Here is a 20,190-nt window from a genome sequence, read left to right as displayed (position 1 = left end):
CTGCCGCTAGCTACTTCCTATTGTTAAAGGACCTCAGGTTTGTATAGTTAGGAAAAATGCAATTTTCGACAAATTGTCATTTTTGGTGCCGAAAGCCTCGGGGGGGTGGAGGCCGGTCCTGGACGTGAGTACATTGAATCGCTTCGTGGAGAAGACAAAGTTCTCCATGGAGACATCCAACTCGGTTCTCTCTGCTCTCCGTCCAGGAGATTGGATGGTCTCCCTCGACCTGCAAGATGCATACTTTCATGTCCCCCTGCATCATTCGTCGAAGAAATATCTTCGATTCATGGTGCAGGGAAGGATTTATCAGTTCAGGGCTTTGTGTTTCGGCCTCTCGACGGCTCCTCAGGGTGTTTACAGCGTTGATGAGAAACGTAGCAAGATGGCTACATCTGAAGGGGGTGAGGATATCTCTTTACCTAGACGATTTGCTTATAAGAGCGCAGACAAGACAAAAGTGCTTGGAGGACTTGGAGATAGCTCTTCAATTGACCAGATCTCTCGGATTGCTCGTAAACCTCGAGAAGTCTCACACAATCCCCAGTCAGACTATCGTCTATCTGGGGATTCGGATGGATTCTCTGGGTTTTCGAGCGTATCCATCCCAGGAAAGAATCTCGAAAGGGTTGGAAAAAATCTCGGTCTTCCTAGAGAAAGAACGAAGCTCAGCGAGGGAATGGCTCAGTCTTCTGGGCACTCTTTCCTCGCTGGAGCAGTTCATCTCTCTAGGGAGACTGAATCTGAGACCCTTGCAGTTCCATCTCAGAAGGAGTTGGAACAGAAGAAAAGGAGATCTTTTGGATACCTTTCCTATAGGAGAGAGTATCAAAAACCACTTACGATGGTGGTTAGAACCACTGAGAAGAAACGAAGGAGTGTCCTTGGCCCTTCAGAACCCTCACCTGGTGTTGTTCTCAGACGCTTCGGACACGGGGTGGGGAGCAACACTAGGGACGAAGAAAGTGTCAGGCAGTTGGACAGAAGAACAGAAGGCCTGGCACATAAATGCAAAGGAACTCTTAGCAGTGCACTTGGCACTGCAGTTTTTCGAGAACGAAGTCAGAGGCGTGGGTGGTCCAAGTCAACTCGGACAACACCACGGCTCTGGCTTATATAAGAAAACAAGGGGGGGACACTCTTTCTCCCTTTACCAACTAGCAAGGGATCTGTTGATATGGACAGAAGAAAGAGGGATTCGACTCCTGACGAGAGGTTCGTTCAAGGAGGGAAGAATATAAGAGCAGACAGATTGAGCAGGAAAAACCAGGTCCTTCCAACAGAGTGGACCCTTCATTCACAAGTCTGCCAGCAACTATGGTCTCTTTGGGGGAAGCCTCAAGTGGACCTGTTTGCAACATTCCTATCCAGGAGGATGGAGAACTTTTGCTCGTTGGGGGATGATCCCAGAGCCCTATCCATAGATGCCATGCTCATGGATTGGAAGGGCATAGACGCTTATGTGTTTCCCCCATTCAAGATGCTGGGGGAAGTAATGAGAAAGTTCGTGTCCTCGGAGGGAATGAGGATGACATTGATCGCTCCTTATTGGCCTGCAAGAGAATGGTTCACAGAGGTACAGGAATGGATAGTGGACTTCCCCAGATCTCTTCCCGAAAGGACAGATCTGCTCAACAAACCCCACTTCGAGAGGTATCACAAAATATCCACGCTCTCGCTCTGACTGCCTTTCGACTATCGAAAGATTGGTCAGAGCGAGAGGCTTTTCTCGCAAAGCGGCAAAAGCAATTGCTGGAGCAAGAAGGTCCTCAACCATACGGATATACCAATCGAAGTGGGAAGTTTTCCGTAGAAGGTGTAAGGCGAAGAAGCTGTCCTACTCCGATACCTCTGTGACCGAAATTGCTGAATTTTTCTTTTGTTTTTTTACGAGAAGAATCTCTCTGGCAGTGTCCACCCATTAAAGGTTATAAGAGCATATTATCAGCTGTGTTCATGGAATAGGGGCCTGAACATAGAGAAATGACAAAGATCTGCATGATTTAATTAGATCATTTGAAACTACAAAAGTAAGAACTTCTCTCACCCCTAGTTGGAATCTGGATGTGGTTCTCAAATATCTTATGTCGGACAGATTTGAACCTCCCGATAAAGCTACTTTCCGGGACTTGACTAGAAAATGCATTTTCTTAATAGCTCTCGCCACTGCGAAAAGAGTGAGTGAGCTGCAAGATCTTGACTCGAGAGTGGGTTTTAAGAAGGATTCGGCGGTATTGTCCTTTAAACCTTTATTTCTAGCTAAAAATGAAAACCCCTCGAGACCTTGGCCTAGGACTTTTGAAGTAAAAGGCCTTTCTCAATTAGATGGGAATGAGATGGAAAGAACTTTATGTCCTGTGAGAACTTTGAAGTTTTACCTGCAGAAGAAGAAGCAATTGCAGGGTTGCAATCAAAGTTTATGGTGTGCAGTTAAAGACCCTAGAAGAGCTATGTCAAAGAATGCCTTAGCATTTTTTGTTAGGAACATCATAACTGAAGCCCACATGAGCTGTGATAGTGAGGCATATAAGACCTTAAGGGTAAAAGCACACGAAGTACGTGGCAGTCGCTACATCATTGTCGTTCAACAAGAACCATGTCAATGAAGAACATCTTAGTGGCCACGTATTGGAGATGTAACTCAGTGTTCGCCTCACATTACTTGAAAGATGTGAGAGTGACATATGAGAAATGCTTCTCTCTAGGGCCTTATGTATCAGCGGATACAGTGCTGGGGAAAGGAGAGAAGACTGATCCTTAATATAATTTTGTCCTTATATTTTATATTGTGATTTTAAAATTATTGGTGTTGAGTTTTTTAGGTTGTTTGAAAGGTGTTTTGGGGATACGCCTTTCAATCATATTTACTAATCCACGGTTAGGATCGGGTGATCAGGATCAGTATTTTACTCCTTTATATGCCAAGAGGCATAGGTATATTGTCATGTAAGTGAATAAGACTCCAGTGACAATTGCCATTAGGTTCTGTTGAGTAAGTGGATAAGACCCCATTGACAGTCCTTTTCAAGAGTTCTCAGCCATAGGGCACACCCTCGCTGAAGATTTTGATGGCGAAACAAAAAGACTTCTCAGCGCAAGCTAAGAAATCTTCCGCCTAAACAGGTAGGAAACTAGGGTATTATTAATTAACTTGTATTACCTACAACATATGTTGTTTACCTATTAGGTCAGTAATTAGCTGTCTCTTGCCCTCTGCCAAAGGTGCCAATCAGCTAAGTATATATCTGACAGGGAAGTTGAATGTATGAAAATGATATTGTTATTGTACAATAAAGTTTCATACATACTTACCTGGCAGATATATACGATCGTATGGCCCACCCAACCTCCCCTCAGGAGACAGGTGGAAGAGAAAAATCTGGCTTAAAACGGTAATAGTTCCTATTCCTGCCACCCAGCGGCAGGCGGCGGGATCACCTGACCTACCTGTAGTGTGTGCCGCGAAATTTGAATTTCTGTCGGGGACGACGGAGTCTATAGCTAAGTATATATCTGCCAGGTAAGTATGTATGAAACTTTATTGTACAATAACAATATCATTTTTCCAAAGGTGCCTGATCATTGTCGCTTGAGAACCTTATGGAAATTCTTTGTTCATATTTTTCATAGGGCCTCGAGAAACTTATGGAAATTCTTTGTTAATATTCCTCTTTGGGCCCATTTACCTCTTTACCTGTTGATAGTTTTTTCTCTCTCTTCGTATTCCTTTTATAATCTGTGACCTTAAAATCCTGTCCTAATGTACCCTTTCCCGTGATGGTGTTACTACTCCCATTCATTGTTTTGCATTTTAAATTACGTAGCCTATCTCTTTTCTCGATAGGTGGGATTTTAAGGCAATTAAGAGCCTGAAAGCTGTTTGCTCTTGTTGGGTTTTGCCTCAGTGAAGCAAGTTGCTTTTGTTTTATCTGTACAAGATGCTGTTGTTTTATCTGTACAACAAGCTGTTGAATCTTACCTTTTGGCTGTTCTGTTCATTCACAGCCTTTGCTGATGCACTGGTTTAACCCCTCAAAGAAGTAGTTTGTTTGAGTGTGGTCATAAATGTAATTGAGGTTAGATATAAAGGAAAGTTGAATTAGAGATGGCTAATTTTTCTTGGACAGAAAACCCGCCTTGCAGCAACGGTAACTGCTGAGAGTAGTGCTGTATCTGAATTTCACTAATACTGGCTGGTGAGGTTACTTCTTGTACATTCAAGCTTGTTTATCTCTTAGGTGTAGCAAATTTGTCAAGGGTAATAATCCTCTAGCAATGGTAGTTTTGCATAATGCTAATTGTTACTTCAAGTGCTTAATCCACCAAATGTAACCCTATCTTTTGGGTATCTATGAAAAGATAAAATATTGCTAAAAATATATTTGTGGAACAGGTATTTTTAATTTTGTGTGCTGTTGTCCTATATATAGTATACTTGATTTAGTAACAGCAGTATTAAGAAGTACATTTTTTGGTACTCTGACTTCAGGTACCACAACAAGTGAACCCCCCCCAACAACAACAAAGCCTGAAACAACTTTGCCACCAGAAACCACAACAACACCACCTGACACAACAACAGCGGCTACAACAACACCAGTGCCTGAAACGACAACACCACCAGCGCCTGAGACAACAAACCAACCGAGCCACCAGCGCCCGAAGCCAAACAACCAACCACCAGCGCCCGAGCCAACAACAACACCACGCCCGAGGCCCCCAACAACCCACCACCAGCGCCCGAGCCAACAACAACACCACCAGCGCCCGAGCCAACAACAACGCCACCAGAGCCCGAGACTACAACAGCAGCGCCAGTTCCTGAAACAACTACTCCAGAGCCTACAACAACAACAGGTGGGAACTCGCATGAAGTGTATGGGGTCACTTATCAGGATTGTTTTTAAAGGCGAGGCAATTAGTGGTATGGGTGCACTTTTCTCCAGTAGAGATTTTCTTCTGGGTAGACAAAGCTTAATACTTTCAATAGCTCAGAAATCACAGATAGTTACCCAACCCATTGCTTTATGATAGATAGGTGGAGTGAAAGATGGCATTGGTATGGCCCAGTGCACATAAAAGTAAGATTATAAACACCACCATACTTACAAACAAGTTAAGTTTCGGACTGCCATTCCATTTGTATGTTGAGTTGTTTGTAAGTTGATGACTGTACTCCTCATGCGTATTTAAGTACAGTAGAGATAAAATCAATACATTACTGTTGTTTTTTTTGTCCTAAAACACAATAGTGGACTCCCACTTATTCACACTTTACTTTTTCACGTTTTTTGTGGAGCATGTCTTTCACTTTTACTCTGGAACTTTGACCAATTTGCAAATTTTTCTATGGACTGTATCTCTAAAATTATCACTTCGTAATTTACTTTCTTTTTTCATAGGCTAACACTGTGCATTCATTGATTACTGTATTTTTTCATTTTGTGTTAGCGACTAAATGCAGATATTTATGAGTGAAATGATTTAGTGTGTAGACTAATATACTACACTACTGTACATACAGTGGATACTACTGTATGTATGTGTATGCAGTTACAAGTGATTGTAGAGGCGAAAAAGTGTGGGCCGCAATGTACTACATTGTACCTACATACATATAGTACTCTGTTGACAGAATAGGCATGCAAAACAAAATCTGAACTTATGGGTGGCAAAGGGTAGCGCTCTGAACACAATTTTAATATGGGATCTTGGTTGTTTGTACAGGCAGTCACTGGGGGTTCCGTTCCAATGGCTTGATGATAAGTAAAAGTTGCCGCTAACTGAGAATCTGCAATTTTCAGCTCTTATTGGTGCCAAGATAACCAGATTTTGGCACTGATAACCAGAAAATGGTATTTTCACATAAGTGACTTACCAAACAATTACATTAGCTGTACGCTTTCTTACCTGGCAGTCGAAAATTCAAATTCCTGGCGGCGGTAGCAGCGCTGCCATCTTTTGTGTAGGTGATACAGATCCCGCCCACTATCGGGAGTACCTGGTACTGCTGAGCTTTTAGACTTCAATTCGTTTTCTGCCGGCCATGGGGTAACACCGGTGGTTTGTGTTGCAGTCGACTTTCGTCGCCATTGTGGATTTTTTCTTTTTGGTGATGTACAATTTCTTGGTTGGCTTTTTTGCTTCATCAGTTAGCTGCCTAGTCATTAACAAGTTATTACGAAGATGCCTGATGCTAGTTCTTCTTCAGTTAGGCTTTGCAGCAGTGACTGCAAAACTAGATTAGCTAAACTATGTTACGATCCGCACTCCAAATGTATTAATGTAGGGGTCAGTGCTGTAGCAAGGAATTAACTTGTGATGAGTGCCGTAGTTTAGATGAGCAAGGTTGGAAGACTTATCAAGCCCATTTGGATAAAATGGACAAAGATAGGAGAAGGAAACAGCGCTTAGAGCGTGTAGTAAAACTAGAGTAGAGACAACTTCTGTGCCTTTAGAGGCGAGCAAACCGTCACTATCTTCTCCACTTTTATCTAATATTTTTTATAGTCCTCCAACTTCAGTACCATTTACTCCAGACCAGGTATCCCATGTTCCCGATCCCAACACCATTTCCATGTTAGAGGTGCGTTCGTAAAGAGTCAAGTGATAAGGCCAGTGTTAGGCCAAGTGTCAGTGTCAGTGTCGTGTCCGAGGAGGCGTCTGTCCGTTACCCCTGTTCTCCTAGACGAAGGTCACTGTCATACTCCCCAGCTCCCGGGAGAAGACATACCGGAGGTCGAAGGGAGACTGGGGGAGTTTGCCCAAAGTCAGTTGCCGACTCCGTCGACGTAGTCGACTCGCGAGTGCCTAGGAACCGCCGCTGTAAAGGCGTAGATATCAGTGACATGCAGTTGTCGTCCAACTCGGAAATGCAGTCGCCTGTGTCGAGGCGAAAAGTGTGTAGTGATTTAGTGTCGCGTCCTTTGAAGAGACATGCCCAGTGTACGAGAGGGATGTCGCCGCCTGTTAAGAGCGCTCTCTCGCTTGCGAGACTCCTCATACATCTCGTGTTGTTTCGACTCCCAGTCGTTCGTTTTCGAAGAAGAAGCGTACGACAGCCATGACTCCGGTCCAGATTTTCGGGGAGGATCGTCAGTCCTCTTCGGATAGTGTATCTTCGGACGGAGTCAGACATTCAGGTGCGTTACATTCGCACACTTGTGAGTTGTGAGACTGACTCGCATCATTAGATTCGTTGTGTGCAGTGTTACCATTTTTTCTACATAAAGGCAAATGAAGAATTTCATTATTCAGTGCCGCAGCCTGTGGTCGGAAAAGCCACGAGGAGTTGCCAGGTGTCACCAGTTAGCCATATTTATATAGTACAATAGGATTTTCGACTCGTTCTCCTCATTCGTCTTGAGCTTTTTCGACTCGTTCGCCTCATTCACCTCGAGCTGCTTTGACTTGTCCACCTCATTCGCCTTGAGCTGCTTCGACTCGTTCGCCTTGAGTTGCTTTGATTCGTTCGCCTCATTCGCCTTGAGCTGCTTCGACTCATTTGCTTTGAGCTGCTTCAACTCGTTCGCCTCATTCGCCTTGAGCTGCTTCGACTCGTTCGCCTCATACCGTCATACGTCTTGTGTTGTTTCAACTCCCAGTCGTTCGTGTTCGAAGAAGAGCCGTACGACAGCCACGACTCCGGACCAGAATTTCGTGGAGGATCGTCAGTCCTCTTCAGATAGCATATCTTCGGACGGAGTCAGACATTCAGGTGCGTTACATTCGCACACTTGTGAGACTGACTCGCATCATTGGATTCGTTGTGTGCAGTGGTACCGTTTTTTCTACAAAAAGGCAAATGAAGAATTTCATTATTCAGTACCGTAGGCTGTGGTTGGAAAAGCCACGAGGAGTTGCCAGATGTCACCAGAAAGCCACACTTATAGACGAAATTCCTCAAAACGGCAACCTGGTTTTGTGTCAATAGGATTTTCGACTCCTTCGCCTTATTAGTCTCGAGATGTTTCGACTCGCTCGCCTCTTACATCTCTTGTGGTTTTCAACTCCCAGTCGTTCGTTTTCGAAGAAGAGTCACGACTTCGGCTTCGCCCAAGGATGATTTGAAGGCCAAACCCTTGCCAGAGGATTCTGCTTTGGACCCATTTAATATCAGCTTCAAGAATTGATGGTTATTTTGTAGAAGACAACGAGCCAGACGGAAGAGGAAGACAGGGTGTCAGCTGACATGTCAGAAGAGGAAACCCAAGACCAGGATTCAAAGACCTCTTCTGCTTATTCTAGTCTGTTAAGGTTCCTGTTGCAGACGTATCCAAACTTTTTTTTTTTGAATCGGCTTCGCCTTCCCCTCCGTCGATGTTTGGAAGGTAGGAGATCAACGCCTTTGAGATTACCGAAACCAGTCCTCGAAGAAAGCACTGAAAGAAGGGAAGAGTGGTTTGCTAAGAAGAGGAAGTCAGGCAAGGCTTCGTTCGCCTTCCCTCAGTCGAAGTTGCAAATAAAAACTACGGGTTTTATGCGAAAGGAGTTCCTTCTTTGGGAGTTTCTACCTCCTCCCAAGGAGACTTCTCCGGCCTTGTGGACTCTCACTTACTCTGCTCGCTGTGGCTAAGGCGACTAGGAATAGTGTCTTCCTAGTTAAGTCTCTCATGGTTGACGATTTCAATGGTTCGAATTGGGGACCTTAAGCCACCTTAAACTACATCCAATTCCATTCCACTTCTTCATGCTTGGAATCTTGGAGGAACTAAAGATGATTGTCGAGGCCTCTTGGAGGAACTAAAGACGATTGTCGAGGCCTCTTTGCTTGGAAACTGATTTAACTTCTTGGTGTCCCTCAGAATAATGAAATTCTGCAATCTCTGTTTTAGGTGACTGGTAGAGCTTGGCAGAAGAGCTTCTTCTGCAGCTAGCAATAGCTTCTTATGCCCTTCGTGGAAACCCTTTTGCCCTGAACAGGTTCCTAACAGTCTGAATCCTGTCAGGGCCAGAGCTGACAACCCTTGGTGATATCGGTTGAAATGGTGTTATCTGAGAAGCGATGGATTTTGTGAGAAGGTCCGGGAACCACCTTTCCTGGGCCAGAATGGCGCTACTAGAGTCATTGTGACATTCTGGTGTGATTGAAGCTTGTTCAAGACCGCTCTTATCATCCCGAAGGGAGGAAAAGCGTAAACGTCCAGTCCTGTCCAATCTAGCAGCATCGCATCTGTTCTCCACACTAGTGGTTCTGGAATCGGAGAACAGAAAATGGGAAGGTGATTGTTCCTTGATGTGGCAAACAGATCTATCTATGGTCTTCCCCAAAGCTTCCAGAGGTCCTGACATACACACTGTTCAGAGTCTTTTCTGTTGGTAACACCTGATTTACCCGACTCAGTTCGGTTGCAATCACGTTCATTCTCCCTTATGCAATCTTGGAAGAATGGTGATCCTCTTCTCGTTCGTCCAGGTGAGGGGAACTTCGGCTATCTTGCTGAGAGAGAACGAGTGGGTCCCTCCCTGCTTCCGCAAATATGACAATGCTGTGGTATTGGCTGAGTAGTCTGCTATGTTTCTTCTGGTGACTAAAGGTCGAACGCTTTTACTCCTAAAGGATGGCCTTCAATTCCTTCCCATTGTTGTGCAAGGTCTTTCTCATTCTGTCCACAGACCTGATACTCTCTTGGCTCCTAGGAGGGCTCCCCATCCGCTGGCTGAGGCATCTGAGAAGAACAGCAGGTCGGGGTTCGACACGACTAGGGAAATTCCTTCTTGTAATCTTTCCCTCGAGAGCCACCAACGAAGATCTACCGTTATCTCTTCCATCAGGGGGAAAACTAGTGAGTCCGACTTTGTCTTCCGGGACCAATTTGTTTTCAAGAAAATCTGGAGCGGCCTCGTGTAGGCGTCCTGACTTAACAAACTCTCCATTGAAGCCAGGGTCCTGACTAGGCTCATCCATTCTAGAGCTGAGCAGGATGGGTGAACCAGAAACTGTTGGACTGGCAACAGGCAGGATTCTATCATCTTCAGGGAGAGAAAAACCCAAAAAGCTAGAGAGAATCCTCTGAGTAGGAATCAATTGGGACTTTTCATTGGATTTTAAAATACCCAATTGTTGTGTCAAAGTAAGCGTCTTCTCCAAGTCCTTCACACACGGACTACTGGATCCGGCTCACAGGAGCCAGTCACCTTAGTAAAGGGCTGTTATGATCCTCATCAAGGGCAGCCATTTTCCCAGAGGAGCGAGAATCCGAGTAAATACTTAGGTGTGTGGCAGACCGAAGCAGAGGGCTCTGGGCTGGAAGACTCCTCTTGAAGACGAATCTCAGGAATTTTCTGGAGTTCTGATGAATGGGGGTATGGAAGTATGCATTCTTCAGGTCGAGAGGTACCATCCAGTCGCCCGGTTGGATGACTGACATTACTGATAGAGTGGTTTCCATTCGGAATTTTCATCTTCCGGACGAGGATGTTCAAAGCGCTTACGTCCAAAACAGGTCTCCATCCCCCCTGATACCTTGGGGGACTACAAGAGCCGGTTGTAAAACCCTGGGGAGTTAGTGTCTGTTACCTCCTCTGACCTCTTGGCTGATGAGCTCTTCTATGTCTTTGGCTAAGCCAAAGCTCTTATTGATCCCGTAGAGTATGCTGTCAAACAGACAGGTTTATTGGACAGTGGTGTATCCGGTGAAAGGGATCACATATCTTTCTCGAAGCATCTGTATGACCCGCTGTTCTGCTCCTCTTCGACCCCAATTCCTCCCAGTAGCTGTGGAGTTTTGCCCCCACAGGTGGGTGAAGGACCTTTCGATCATTTATCAGTCGTAAAGAGAGGCCTCTTGGTAGACTTGGAGGTGGTTTGTAGGTTAGTCTGTCTCTGCTACCACCTCGACTTACCTCCTCGAAAGGTGTGCTTTTGGAAAGTTGAAGTTTTGGCTACTGTCACCCGAGGTTCCTTAGGTCTTCTCACTGATTGAGACAGTAGATCATCGGTGGACTTGTTCTCGAGGTCCGACAGTACATGCTTGATGGTATCTTCTGGAAACAGGTGAGTTTTACGAAGGGGGGAGAACGGTTACTCCTAGAGATGTGAAGGAGCACCACCGTTCTCTCTTCTTGAGTACTCCCATAGTGAATAAGGCAGCCAATTCCACTGAACCGTGTCTCGCTGCCTTGTCCGCACAGGACAACAGATTGAGCCAGTCCGCAGGAAAATCCTCATCCAGAGACTGGCAATCTTCAATTTTTTGGCTAACGCGGTAATTGTCCAATCCAGAAAACTGAGACTTCTTTCACCTTGTATAAGTTCTTCAGGTGTCAGTAGCGGAAATGTTGTTGGGAGAGGAAGCATAGGGGGACCCGGTGTTTACCCTCTACTGTCTCCTCGCCTTGAGTTTGAGGTGTTTTGTGTTTATGGGAAGCCCGGGGGTACATGTACCTGAACTACCCACCGGTTCTTATATCTGGTTAAGGGTATCATAATTTTTAGTGTAGGTGATGGTGTTGTGTAGTGTTATCTGGTCTTTTCCCACCATTAGTAGGGATGACCCTGGCCTTTACTGCCACGTCTCCTACATGTGATGAGAGCGCCGACCAGAGGCAGTATCTACCTGTAGCTGCTCTCTCACAAGGTAAGGTACTGCAGACATTATATATAATGTGAGCACATGACTTATTTTTATTCAGAAAGCTGTCCATATACCCACCTTCCGGGTAATGTGGAGTCAGCTAATGTAATTGTTTGGTAAGTCACTTATGTGAAAATGATATTTTAATGATAAAATAAGGTTTCACATATACTTACCAAACAATTACATAATCAGAGCCCGCCCTCCTCCCCACAGATGGATGTTGCGGCTCAACGAATTGAAGTCTAAAAGCTCAGCAGTACCAGGTATTCCCGATAGTGGGTGGGATGTGTATCACCTACACAAAAGATGGCAGCGCTGCTACCGCCGCCAGGAATCTGAATTTTCGACTGCCAGGTAAGAAAGCGTACAGCTAAAGTAATTGTTTGGTAAGTATCTGTGAAACCTTATTTTATCATTAAAATATGATTTATTCATAAATAGGGTGGTGTCTGTTTATCTATCAAGTAGGGGAGTACCACTGTTGGGTGGTGTGGACAGGTCTTTGGTGGCATTGACAGCAGCGCCAACATATTGTTTCGAATTTCTATTTATTGATGCTCTGTTGTATTTTTCTTTTTATTTTGAAAGAGGAGGATGAGGTACAGGCTTTCATCTTACATTAGTATAGCTGAGCTGTCAATTGGAATATGTAATTAATTGCTTCTACTTTGAAATAACATAAACTATAGGTAAAGTAAAAGCTTTGGAGACATTCAGTTATTAGAATATTTGTTAAGTAAGTTCCAAAATGAAAAGTATATGGATTGTCTGTTTATGTATGAATGTCTTTCTAGGAGTGAAGAATATGTTTTTAGCAAAATTTAAACATACCAGCTTATCTTTTGGGCAGTGTGAGTATCAGACTAGGGACGGAACTTTTGATAAATCTAAGGGAAAACAGAAGTTTTGAAAAAAAGGAATGCACAAAGGGATAAATAAAGTAACACTAGATGGAGCAAGGATTAGTGATCGAAACAAATCTAACAATTGGCTAGTTAAATAAGATTAAGAAATCAGATACACTGAAATTTTATATAAAAGGAAGATTGTACTTTAATCTTTTAGAATAATATATGAATAATAATAAGTCAGATGATTTAAGGAAATTCAGATGGCAGGATAGTGAGATTGTACAGAAGAGTTATTGATGATTGACTGACTCAGTTGACTTGGATTTTCCCTTTCTACCACTGCTGGGAAAATAGTATGAAGATATAAGGAAGACCCAGATGAACTTGGATTAGGTAAAAGCAAAGGAAAGACTTTCAACAGTGTAATTTTACCAAGGCCTTTTTGCGTTGCAAAAGGCAGGTAATGGTGTTGGTTTATTTGTTATTTGGCTTAAGTAATAAATTCTTTTTTCCAGTTGTAAACTGCTGCTGAAAACTTAAATCACGAAAATTTCTTTAGAACCTCAGGAATGAGTTTGCTTCGTATCAGAAGTTATAATTTTAGATACTCTGGGAGCAAAAGTTTGTTCCTTGCCAAATGTTGTCTCCAACTTATCTGTCATCTGTCAGAATCTCCTCCACAATCTCTAGATTTTTGGTTTTAAATATTTTTGACTGGCTAGCCCTATGGGTACTGAATAATGTAGCTCAAAACAATGCTCTCAATCTTTTGGCCCTGAAATAGATAGGAGACTGGGACTGGTGAATAAAAATTGTACGTTTATGAATCTTGTGCAGCCTAGTTTTTTCAGCATCATGAATTCTCTGGCAATGAAGTGTTTGATTGTAGTATTTACTCATTCCATCCTGGCCTCATTCCATTCTGACTTTGTTTTCATGTTTACCATTTGTTTTAAGTATTGTCACGCGTGACATTGATGATCCATTTTGTTCATGAAACTTACCTGACAGATATATATATAGCTGTATTTTCTGAAGTCCGACAGAATTTAAAAATTCGCGGCACACTCAGTGGGCGGCCAGGTGGTAGTACCCATTCCCGCCGTGGGAGGCGGATATCAGGAACTATTCCCATTTTCTATTCATATTTTTTCTGTCGCCGGTCGGTAAACAACTGTTTACAGACCTCCGCCTAGGATTTTGAAAACTTCATTAGCCGCTTAAGTATCCTAATTATTCTTTCGATTATCTTGGATTTGTGGCTAGGCATACGCTATCGTAAATTTTTTCATTGCATTTGATGTCTGAAGCTAGTTAGCCTAGTTTCAGACTTTGTTGTCTGCATGGTAAGGTGAGGCTACCGGAACTTTCGGTAGACACTCACTTAGTAGATATGACGTTTACATGTTTTCTTTGCATAAGTTCAATGTAATTAGTGTAATGTGTGACTGATTACGGAAGAAGCAGGTTTCATGTACGCATTTTAGAGCGTGTTAGAATCAGGAGTTTTCCTCCACAGTAAACAGAAGTTAGAAATAATGAACCTTCTAACCTCCTGTAGTTTTTATTTTGCCTAACCCTGTGGTATGGCTTACGGGCCTAGAAGAAGTGTCTGCTAGAGGATTACATCAAGTAATCTTAGACTAAAGTGCTCGCTCTCCAATCAGTGTTGTGAAGTGTAGTGCCCCTTGTTGTTGTGGAGGGGGCGTCAGATCGGCCCCATAATGCCTCTAGGCCTGGACCTCTGTCGGACTCCCAGGACTCAGGGAGAGGGCATGTCGAAAGCCGCAAGAGGGTTACGGGGCTCCCCACCGATCTGGCGTCCCTTCGGCAGAACCTGTTGACGCTCCCAGGCTGCTAAAGATCGTGCACGTGCACGAATCTTGAAGGATTGCTTCTCGTCCTCCGAGGCCGTCCTCCCCGCGCAAGGGTTGGAGCTCTCGGAAGGACTCGCGCCCTCTAAGAAGCTTTAGAGAAGAGGACGCTTCACGTCCTCTCTCTCGTTAGGAGGGAACGTCAGATCGGCCCCATAACGCCTCTAGGCCTAGACCTCTGTCGGACTCCCAGGAAACCAGGGAGAGGGCATGTCAAAAGCCGAAGGAGGGTTACGGGTTTTTCATGCTGATCTGGCTTCCTTTCGGCAGGTCCTGTTGTCGCTTCCCAGGCTGCCGAAGATCGAGCACGTGCACGAATCTTGAAGGATTGTTTCTCGTCCTCCGAGGCGTCCTCCCCACACAGGGGTTGGAGTTCTCGGAAGGACTCGCGCCCCCTAAAGAAGCTTTAGAGAAGAGGACGCTTCACGTCCTCTCTCTCGTCACGAGAGGATGAAAGAGTAAAGAGACCACATTTTCCCTTTTAGAAGAATGCACTGGCTCTTTTCCTAAGGGACATTTAAGGAGGCTCATTCATCTTGCCAGAAGAAGTGATTTGAGCCTCCTGCGAGTGAACGCTCATGTATACATCATTTATACATTATTAAGGAGGCTCATTCATCTTGCCAGAAGAGTTCTTTGAGCCTCCTGTGAGTGAACGCTCATGTATACATCATTTATACATTATTAAGGAGGCTCATTCATCTTGCCAGAAGAGTGATTTGAGCCTCCTGCGAGTGAACGCTCATGAAGTTAGAGCTGTTTCAACCTCGCTAGCATTCCAAAAGAATTTGGTAATCAAGGACATTCTTGATTCCACCTTTTGGAGGAGCAACTCAGTATTCGTCTCCTCTCCTCATGGCGCTCCGTATACGTTATGTAACGTTCGCTTTACTTCGAAAAAGCAAGCTGATAAGTTTGACGGCCGGCAAGCTGCTTTGCACAGTCAAACAACTTATGTCTCTGGTCTGCATAAGAAGGGCAATTTAGACGTGAAGAAGCTTTTGGAGGTGCTCGACGTCCTATAAGTAGAGACATTCTCCAGGACGCTCGGCAAGCACCTTGCGGAAGACGAAAGCCATACGTCTTCCTTTAGTGTTCACACTCTTCAGGAGCAGCGTGCGGCTCTCCATGGAGACTCGCATGAGGACGTCCCTTAAAAATATTCAACGTCATACGCAAAACGCGGTTCGTCATAACATTGAGATGTTGGCAAGGTCGCTCGCCAGGACGCCTCTTGGCGGGCCTTGCATGCATCAAGGCGCTCAACGAGTTCCTCTCTGGAACGTCGTTCAGAAGACTTGGTGTTCTCTGCTCAGACACGCTCGTAGCTAAGCAGGACTTTTTTTGAGGACGCTCAGCAGGACGCTTTCCAGGATGCTTTTGAGGACGCTCGGCAGGACGCTTTTGAGGACGCTCAGCAGGACGCTTTCCAGGACGCTTTTGAGGACGCTCAGCAGGACGCTTATGAGGACGCTTTTGTGGACATTCGCCAGGACGCTTCGGTGGAAGCTCGGCAGGACGCTTTGCGAGAGAAAAGACTTGTTGAAGGCGTCTTATTTGCTGTTGAGGACATTTCTTTACAGAAATTTTTAAAAAGGATTCGGAGTTAGCGGAAAGACATACCCGAATTTTTTCTTCGATCCCTCTTTCCTCTTCATCGATTTCTTTGAGAATCGGGAAGATTATATACTCGGATTCCTGGGTGACTTTCGGTCATGTTAAAGGGAGGGTTTTCCCCTATTAGCAAAGTGCTAATAGTTTTGTCAAGTCAGGACGTTTTCCCCATTGTCATTTAAGTGGGGGACCCCTCATAAATGGGGTAGTTCTCATTGTCATAGATTTTAACGTTTTTATCGTTTAAGCGGATAAACTCATTAACAAATTTCGGAAGAGCTCTCATTCATTTTCAGAGGCTCATCCGGGGAGTAAGAAAAAGACTTGTAGACTAGATCCAGGAAGTCTTATGTCCAATATCATAAGAACATTGAACGGTCCTTTTCGATCCTCGGTTCTCTTGATGATCTCTATTCGAATATTACTCCCTTTTCTTGGCAAAGAGTCTTGGCAAAGAGTCAAGGAGCTTCTTTAAAAAGTCTCATTCATTAGAACGTGGACAGTCGGTTTCCCTTTCTTTCTCTCTTCCTCGTCGAGGAAAGATGTAGTAGAGAATTTGATGTTCAAATTACTACAATACTTTATGTAGTTTATCTTTGCGTCATTTTGCTAACGCATGGGTCAAGTCATTTACGCATATCGTATTTACCTCTGCGGATAGAAGCCGAAAGAACTGTTGTTCTAATGTATTTATTTGACACTCCCTTCAACCTTTCAAGAGTTTTCGGAGTAAGAACAACTCTTCAGGTATTGTTACGACAACACCAACTCAGCTTCTGTATTTAGCGAATTCTGTTTCGTTTAAATACGCCTGCTTGAGAGTTTCCTTTTGCTCGATAATATCATACCTATTCCTTCGTAAAGGGAGTAGCTGGCAACTCAGGCAGTTAGTATTCTGTTCACCATTGAAGCTTTCCTTCGAGGAAGACTTCTCCTTCACTCTCTTTGATAGAGATCGAAGGTGGTCGATCTCCAATCCTTATTTTGTTTTCTTGAAGGAAAGAATTTAGGATGGAGATCGTTGTTCAGAATCCTATAAATATACTACGTATATTAACCTCGCGACATGATTCTACTAAGCAGTTGAATTGTCCGAGGGGTAGGCGCATATCCTAGTTTTTCTACGGATTGCGACTTAGACGAGAAGTATTCTAATTGAACTGCAACTCGGGGTTGCCTGCAACCTCCCAGGAGTTTGTTTCAATTTTTTATACTTATGGTTTTGTCACGACAACACCATTTCAACTTTTATATTTACCGAAATTCGTTTCGCCTAAATATAATTGCTCGAGCATATCTTTTATGCTCGGTGGTTCTAGCCGAACGCATTCCTTTGTGGAATATGGATTACCTGGCAACTCAGGATGACGAGTCAGCGGGAGCTCAGGCTCTGCTACTGCGTATTGAACTGCCTGTGCCTGATAGCCGCTCAGTATCAGCTGGGCCTCCGAGATGCACGGTTGTTTATGTCTCTCTCTCTCCCCTGCTTTGATTGACTACCGAACCGTATCTCTGCCCAACAATCTTGGACTTAGGTCTCTGATTAAAGGGGATTCTCGCAATTATGAAGGACCATCTACTGCTGTGACGATAGATTCCATCGCCTTCGATATTGCGAGAATTTTCAACAGAGATATCTCTTAGACTTATTCATTTTACTGTTTACCGCACGGTAACAGAAGTCTGTACAAGTCTCCCGCTGCATCGCACTGATAATGCGAATGATTTTGCAGACATCTGAGTTGTCTTTAAAATATCTCATATTCGTAGGTGTACAATTGTTCATTGTTCATCCCGAATTAACAGATATGTCATAAAAGACATCGCCTACTCTCCGACCTGACAGCTCTACTTCCAAATGTTCAGCCCATGAGAAGCAGTCCTTCAGGCGGCTTTCCCCTGTGTTTTCATTACTGAAGAACGCCCCGCTTTCATTGCAACTACGACTTCTCACCGGACAGCAATGAAATAGCGGTTAGCGTTTCAGTCATTTGTAAGCACAGGTTCAGAATCTTGAGAATCCTTCTCTCGATTCGTCTGTGAAGACGTAGGTTGCATTCTATATCTACCTTCGTCTTCAACGGTACATAGCGATAAGATCTTCAAGAGATGGCAGTCTCTTGGCCAAGGCAAAGCAGTGCTGCCTATTTTCAGTGTTCAATCGGAGGAGGCCGTTTCTGGAGTAAGTGAAGGGAAATGACTATTCCTCCAACTCGACCTCTGTGAATTTCCTTATGGTTCTATCTTTCCGTCTGAAGTATGAGATAAGCTAGAAGTCCTAACTATTGTAGAATATGCAAATATGTTGTTGACGGCCTCTAGGCTCAGAGATTCGGTTCTGTCAAACAACAAAGCTTCACGATCTTTGAGGTCTGTGGAGATCTTGAAATTCTCTGGATCAAAGGTTCCGGCATGGAACTTAGACGTAGTCTGAGTTTCTGATGCCAAAAGCATTTCGAACCTATCCTTTCTGCGAACTTAATACACGTGACCAGAAAGGCTAATATTCTAACTGCTCTGTGCCCTGTAGGGTCTCTCAAGTTTTATCTTGATAAAACTATAGAAAGTCAAGGTCAACGGACAATCTGCGGTGCTCCGTAAAAGACCAGACTGGTTCATGTCCAAGAACACCCTGGCATTATAGCCAAGGAGTTCTTTTAAGAGGGTTCTCATTCATTATGTTTGGCATAAAGATTTGAGATTTTTTCTTAATTATGAATGCTCAAGAAGTGAGGGCGCGGCCTCGGAAGCATTTCAACAGAACATGACACTCAGTAAACATCCTTGAGTGCCACGCTTTTTTTTTAGCGAAAGCAAACTCTGTGTTCGCATCACACTCCCGACAATCTGCCGGTGTTCCGTAAAAGACCAGACTGGTTCATGTCCAAGAAAACCCTGGCATTATAGCCAAGGAGTTCTTTTAAGAGGTCTCATTCATTATGTTTGCATAAAGATTGAGATTTTTCTTAATATGAATGCTCAAGAGGTGAGGGCGCGGCCTCGGAAGCATTTCAACAGAGCATGACACTCAGTAACATCCTGAGTGCCACGCTTTAGCGAAGCAACTCTGTGTTCGCTTCACACTCCCGACGGGATGTGAAGACGACATTTGAGATCTGTAAGTCGCTAGGACCATACATTTCCGTAGATATATTATTGGGGGCAGGAAGCAACACGAATCCTATCCTATAAAAAAGGGATAGGTGTGCTTTTAACTTTGAAGGGTTGGTCGCTTGAGGCGCGTTCCTTTTCTTTAGCCTAGAAGTTATGGAACTAACTTTGATAGGTTAGGTCAGGTGGTGGTTTTAGCTTCGGTGCCCTCAGAAGTATGGTCATATGGTCTAGTCACATTGTGGTCACGCCCCCGTTGACAGATCATCTAGAGCGCACCAGCATTACAGGTCTCTACCTCGCTGGCAACTCTAGTAACGCAGAAGCAGACTTTGGTGACAGTAATCACGAAGTCGGCTATGCTAACAGGTGAGGAACCAAGATGTATATCATCTACTTAATTTAGTTTCCCAAAAAATCCTATTCTGTCTCTTCCCACCATCCGAAGGTGGGATTCAGCTATATATATATCTGTCAGGTAAGTTTCATGAACAAAATGTTATTGTTATAATACAATTAAGTTTGTTCATACTTACCTGGCAGATATATATAATTAAAGTGCCCACCCACCTCCCCTCAGGAGACAGTGGCACTGATAAAATATGAATAGAAAATGGGAATAGTTCCTGATATCCGCCTCCCACGGCGGGAATGGGTACTACCACCTGGCCGCCCACTGCGTGTGCCGCGAATTTTTAAATTCTGTCGGACTTCAGAAAATACAGCTATATATATATCTGCCAGGTAAGTATGAACAAACTTAATTGTATTATAACAATAACATTTTTATAAAAGTATTTCTCTCTTGTTTGTTTGATGGAACTGATGCATTTTCCAGGTTTTTATTTTTACATTTGGACTGAACAGGTTGGTAGCATGTACCTGAGCTTTTAAAATCTTGCAAGTTGTTTCTTATTTACTTTTAATCTTTCAGAACCTCCAGCCACAACCACAGCACCCGCACCACCTTCTGGAAGACATTTTGATGCAGCCAGTTTCTTTGGTAAGCATTTTTGTATAAATTTAAATCCTGGAACATTATTTCTCTTTTAAGATTAACCATGATTTGCAATGACACATTCTTTAGTATTATTCTCCCAAAAGGAAATTCAGTAATATTTTATTAGTTGTGTATGTTTTGATTTAATATTTAGAGCATTT

The 20,190-nt window shown here is 43.8% G+C and overlaps 1 protein-coding gene across 1 annotated transcript in view; it reads left to right on the top strand.

Annotated features, from left to right (window-relative positions):
- The window catches only part of LOC135218162 (integumentary mucin A.1-like), a 139,249-nt gene that overhangs the window by 81,097 nt on the left and 37,962 nt on the right, over nucleotides 1-20,190 (top strand). Inside the window, exons 5-6 of the mRNA XM_064254312.1 lie at nucleotides 4,657-4,857; nucleotides 19,964-20,032. Of these exons, the coding sequence (XP_064110382.1) occupies nucleotides 4,657-4,857; nucleotides 19,964-20,032 (270 nt within the window). The remainder of the gene's footprint in view (nucleotides 1-4,656; nucleotides 4,858-19,963; nucleotides 20,033-20,190) is intronic.

This window comes from Macrobrachium nipponense, chromosome 9, assembly GCF_015104395.2.
Source record: "Macrobrachium nipponense isolate FS-2020 chromosome 9, ASM1510439v2, whole genome shotgun sequence".
NCBI lineage: Eukaryota > Metazoa > Arthropoda > Malacostraca > Decapoda > Palaemonidae > Macrobrachium > Macrobrachium nipponense.
The sequence above is the reverse complement of the archived record's forward strand: the minus strand, read 5'-3'. Positions and strand labels throughout refer to the sequence as shown.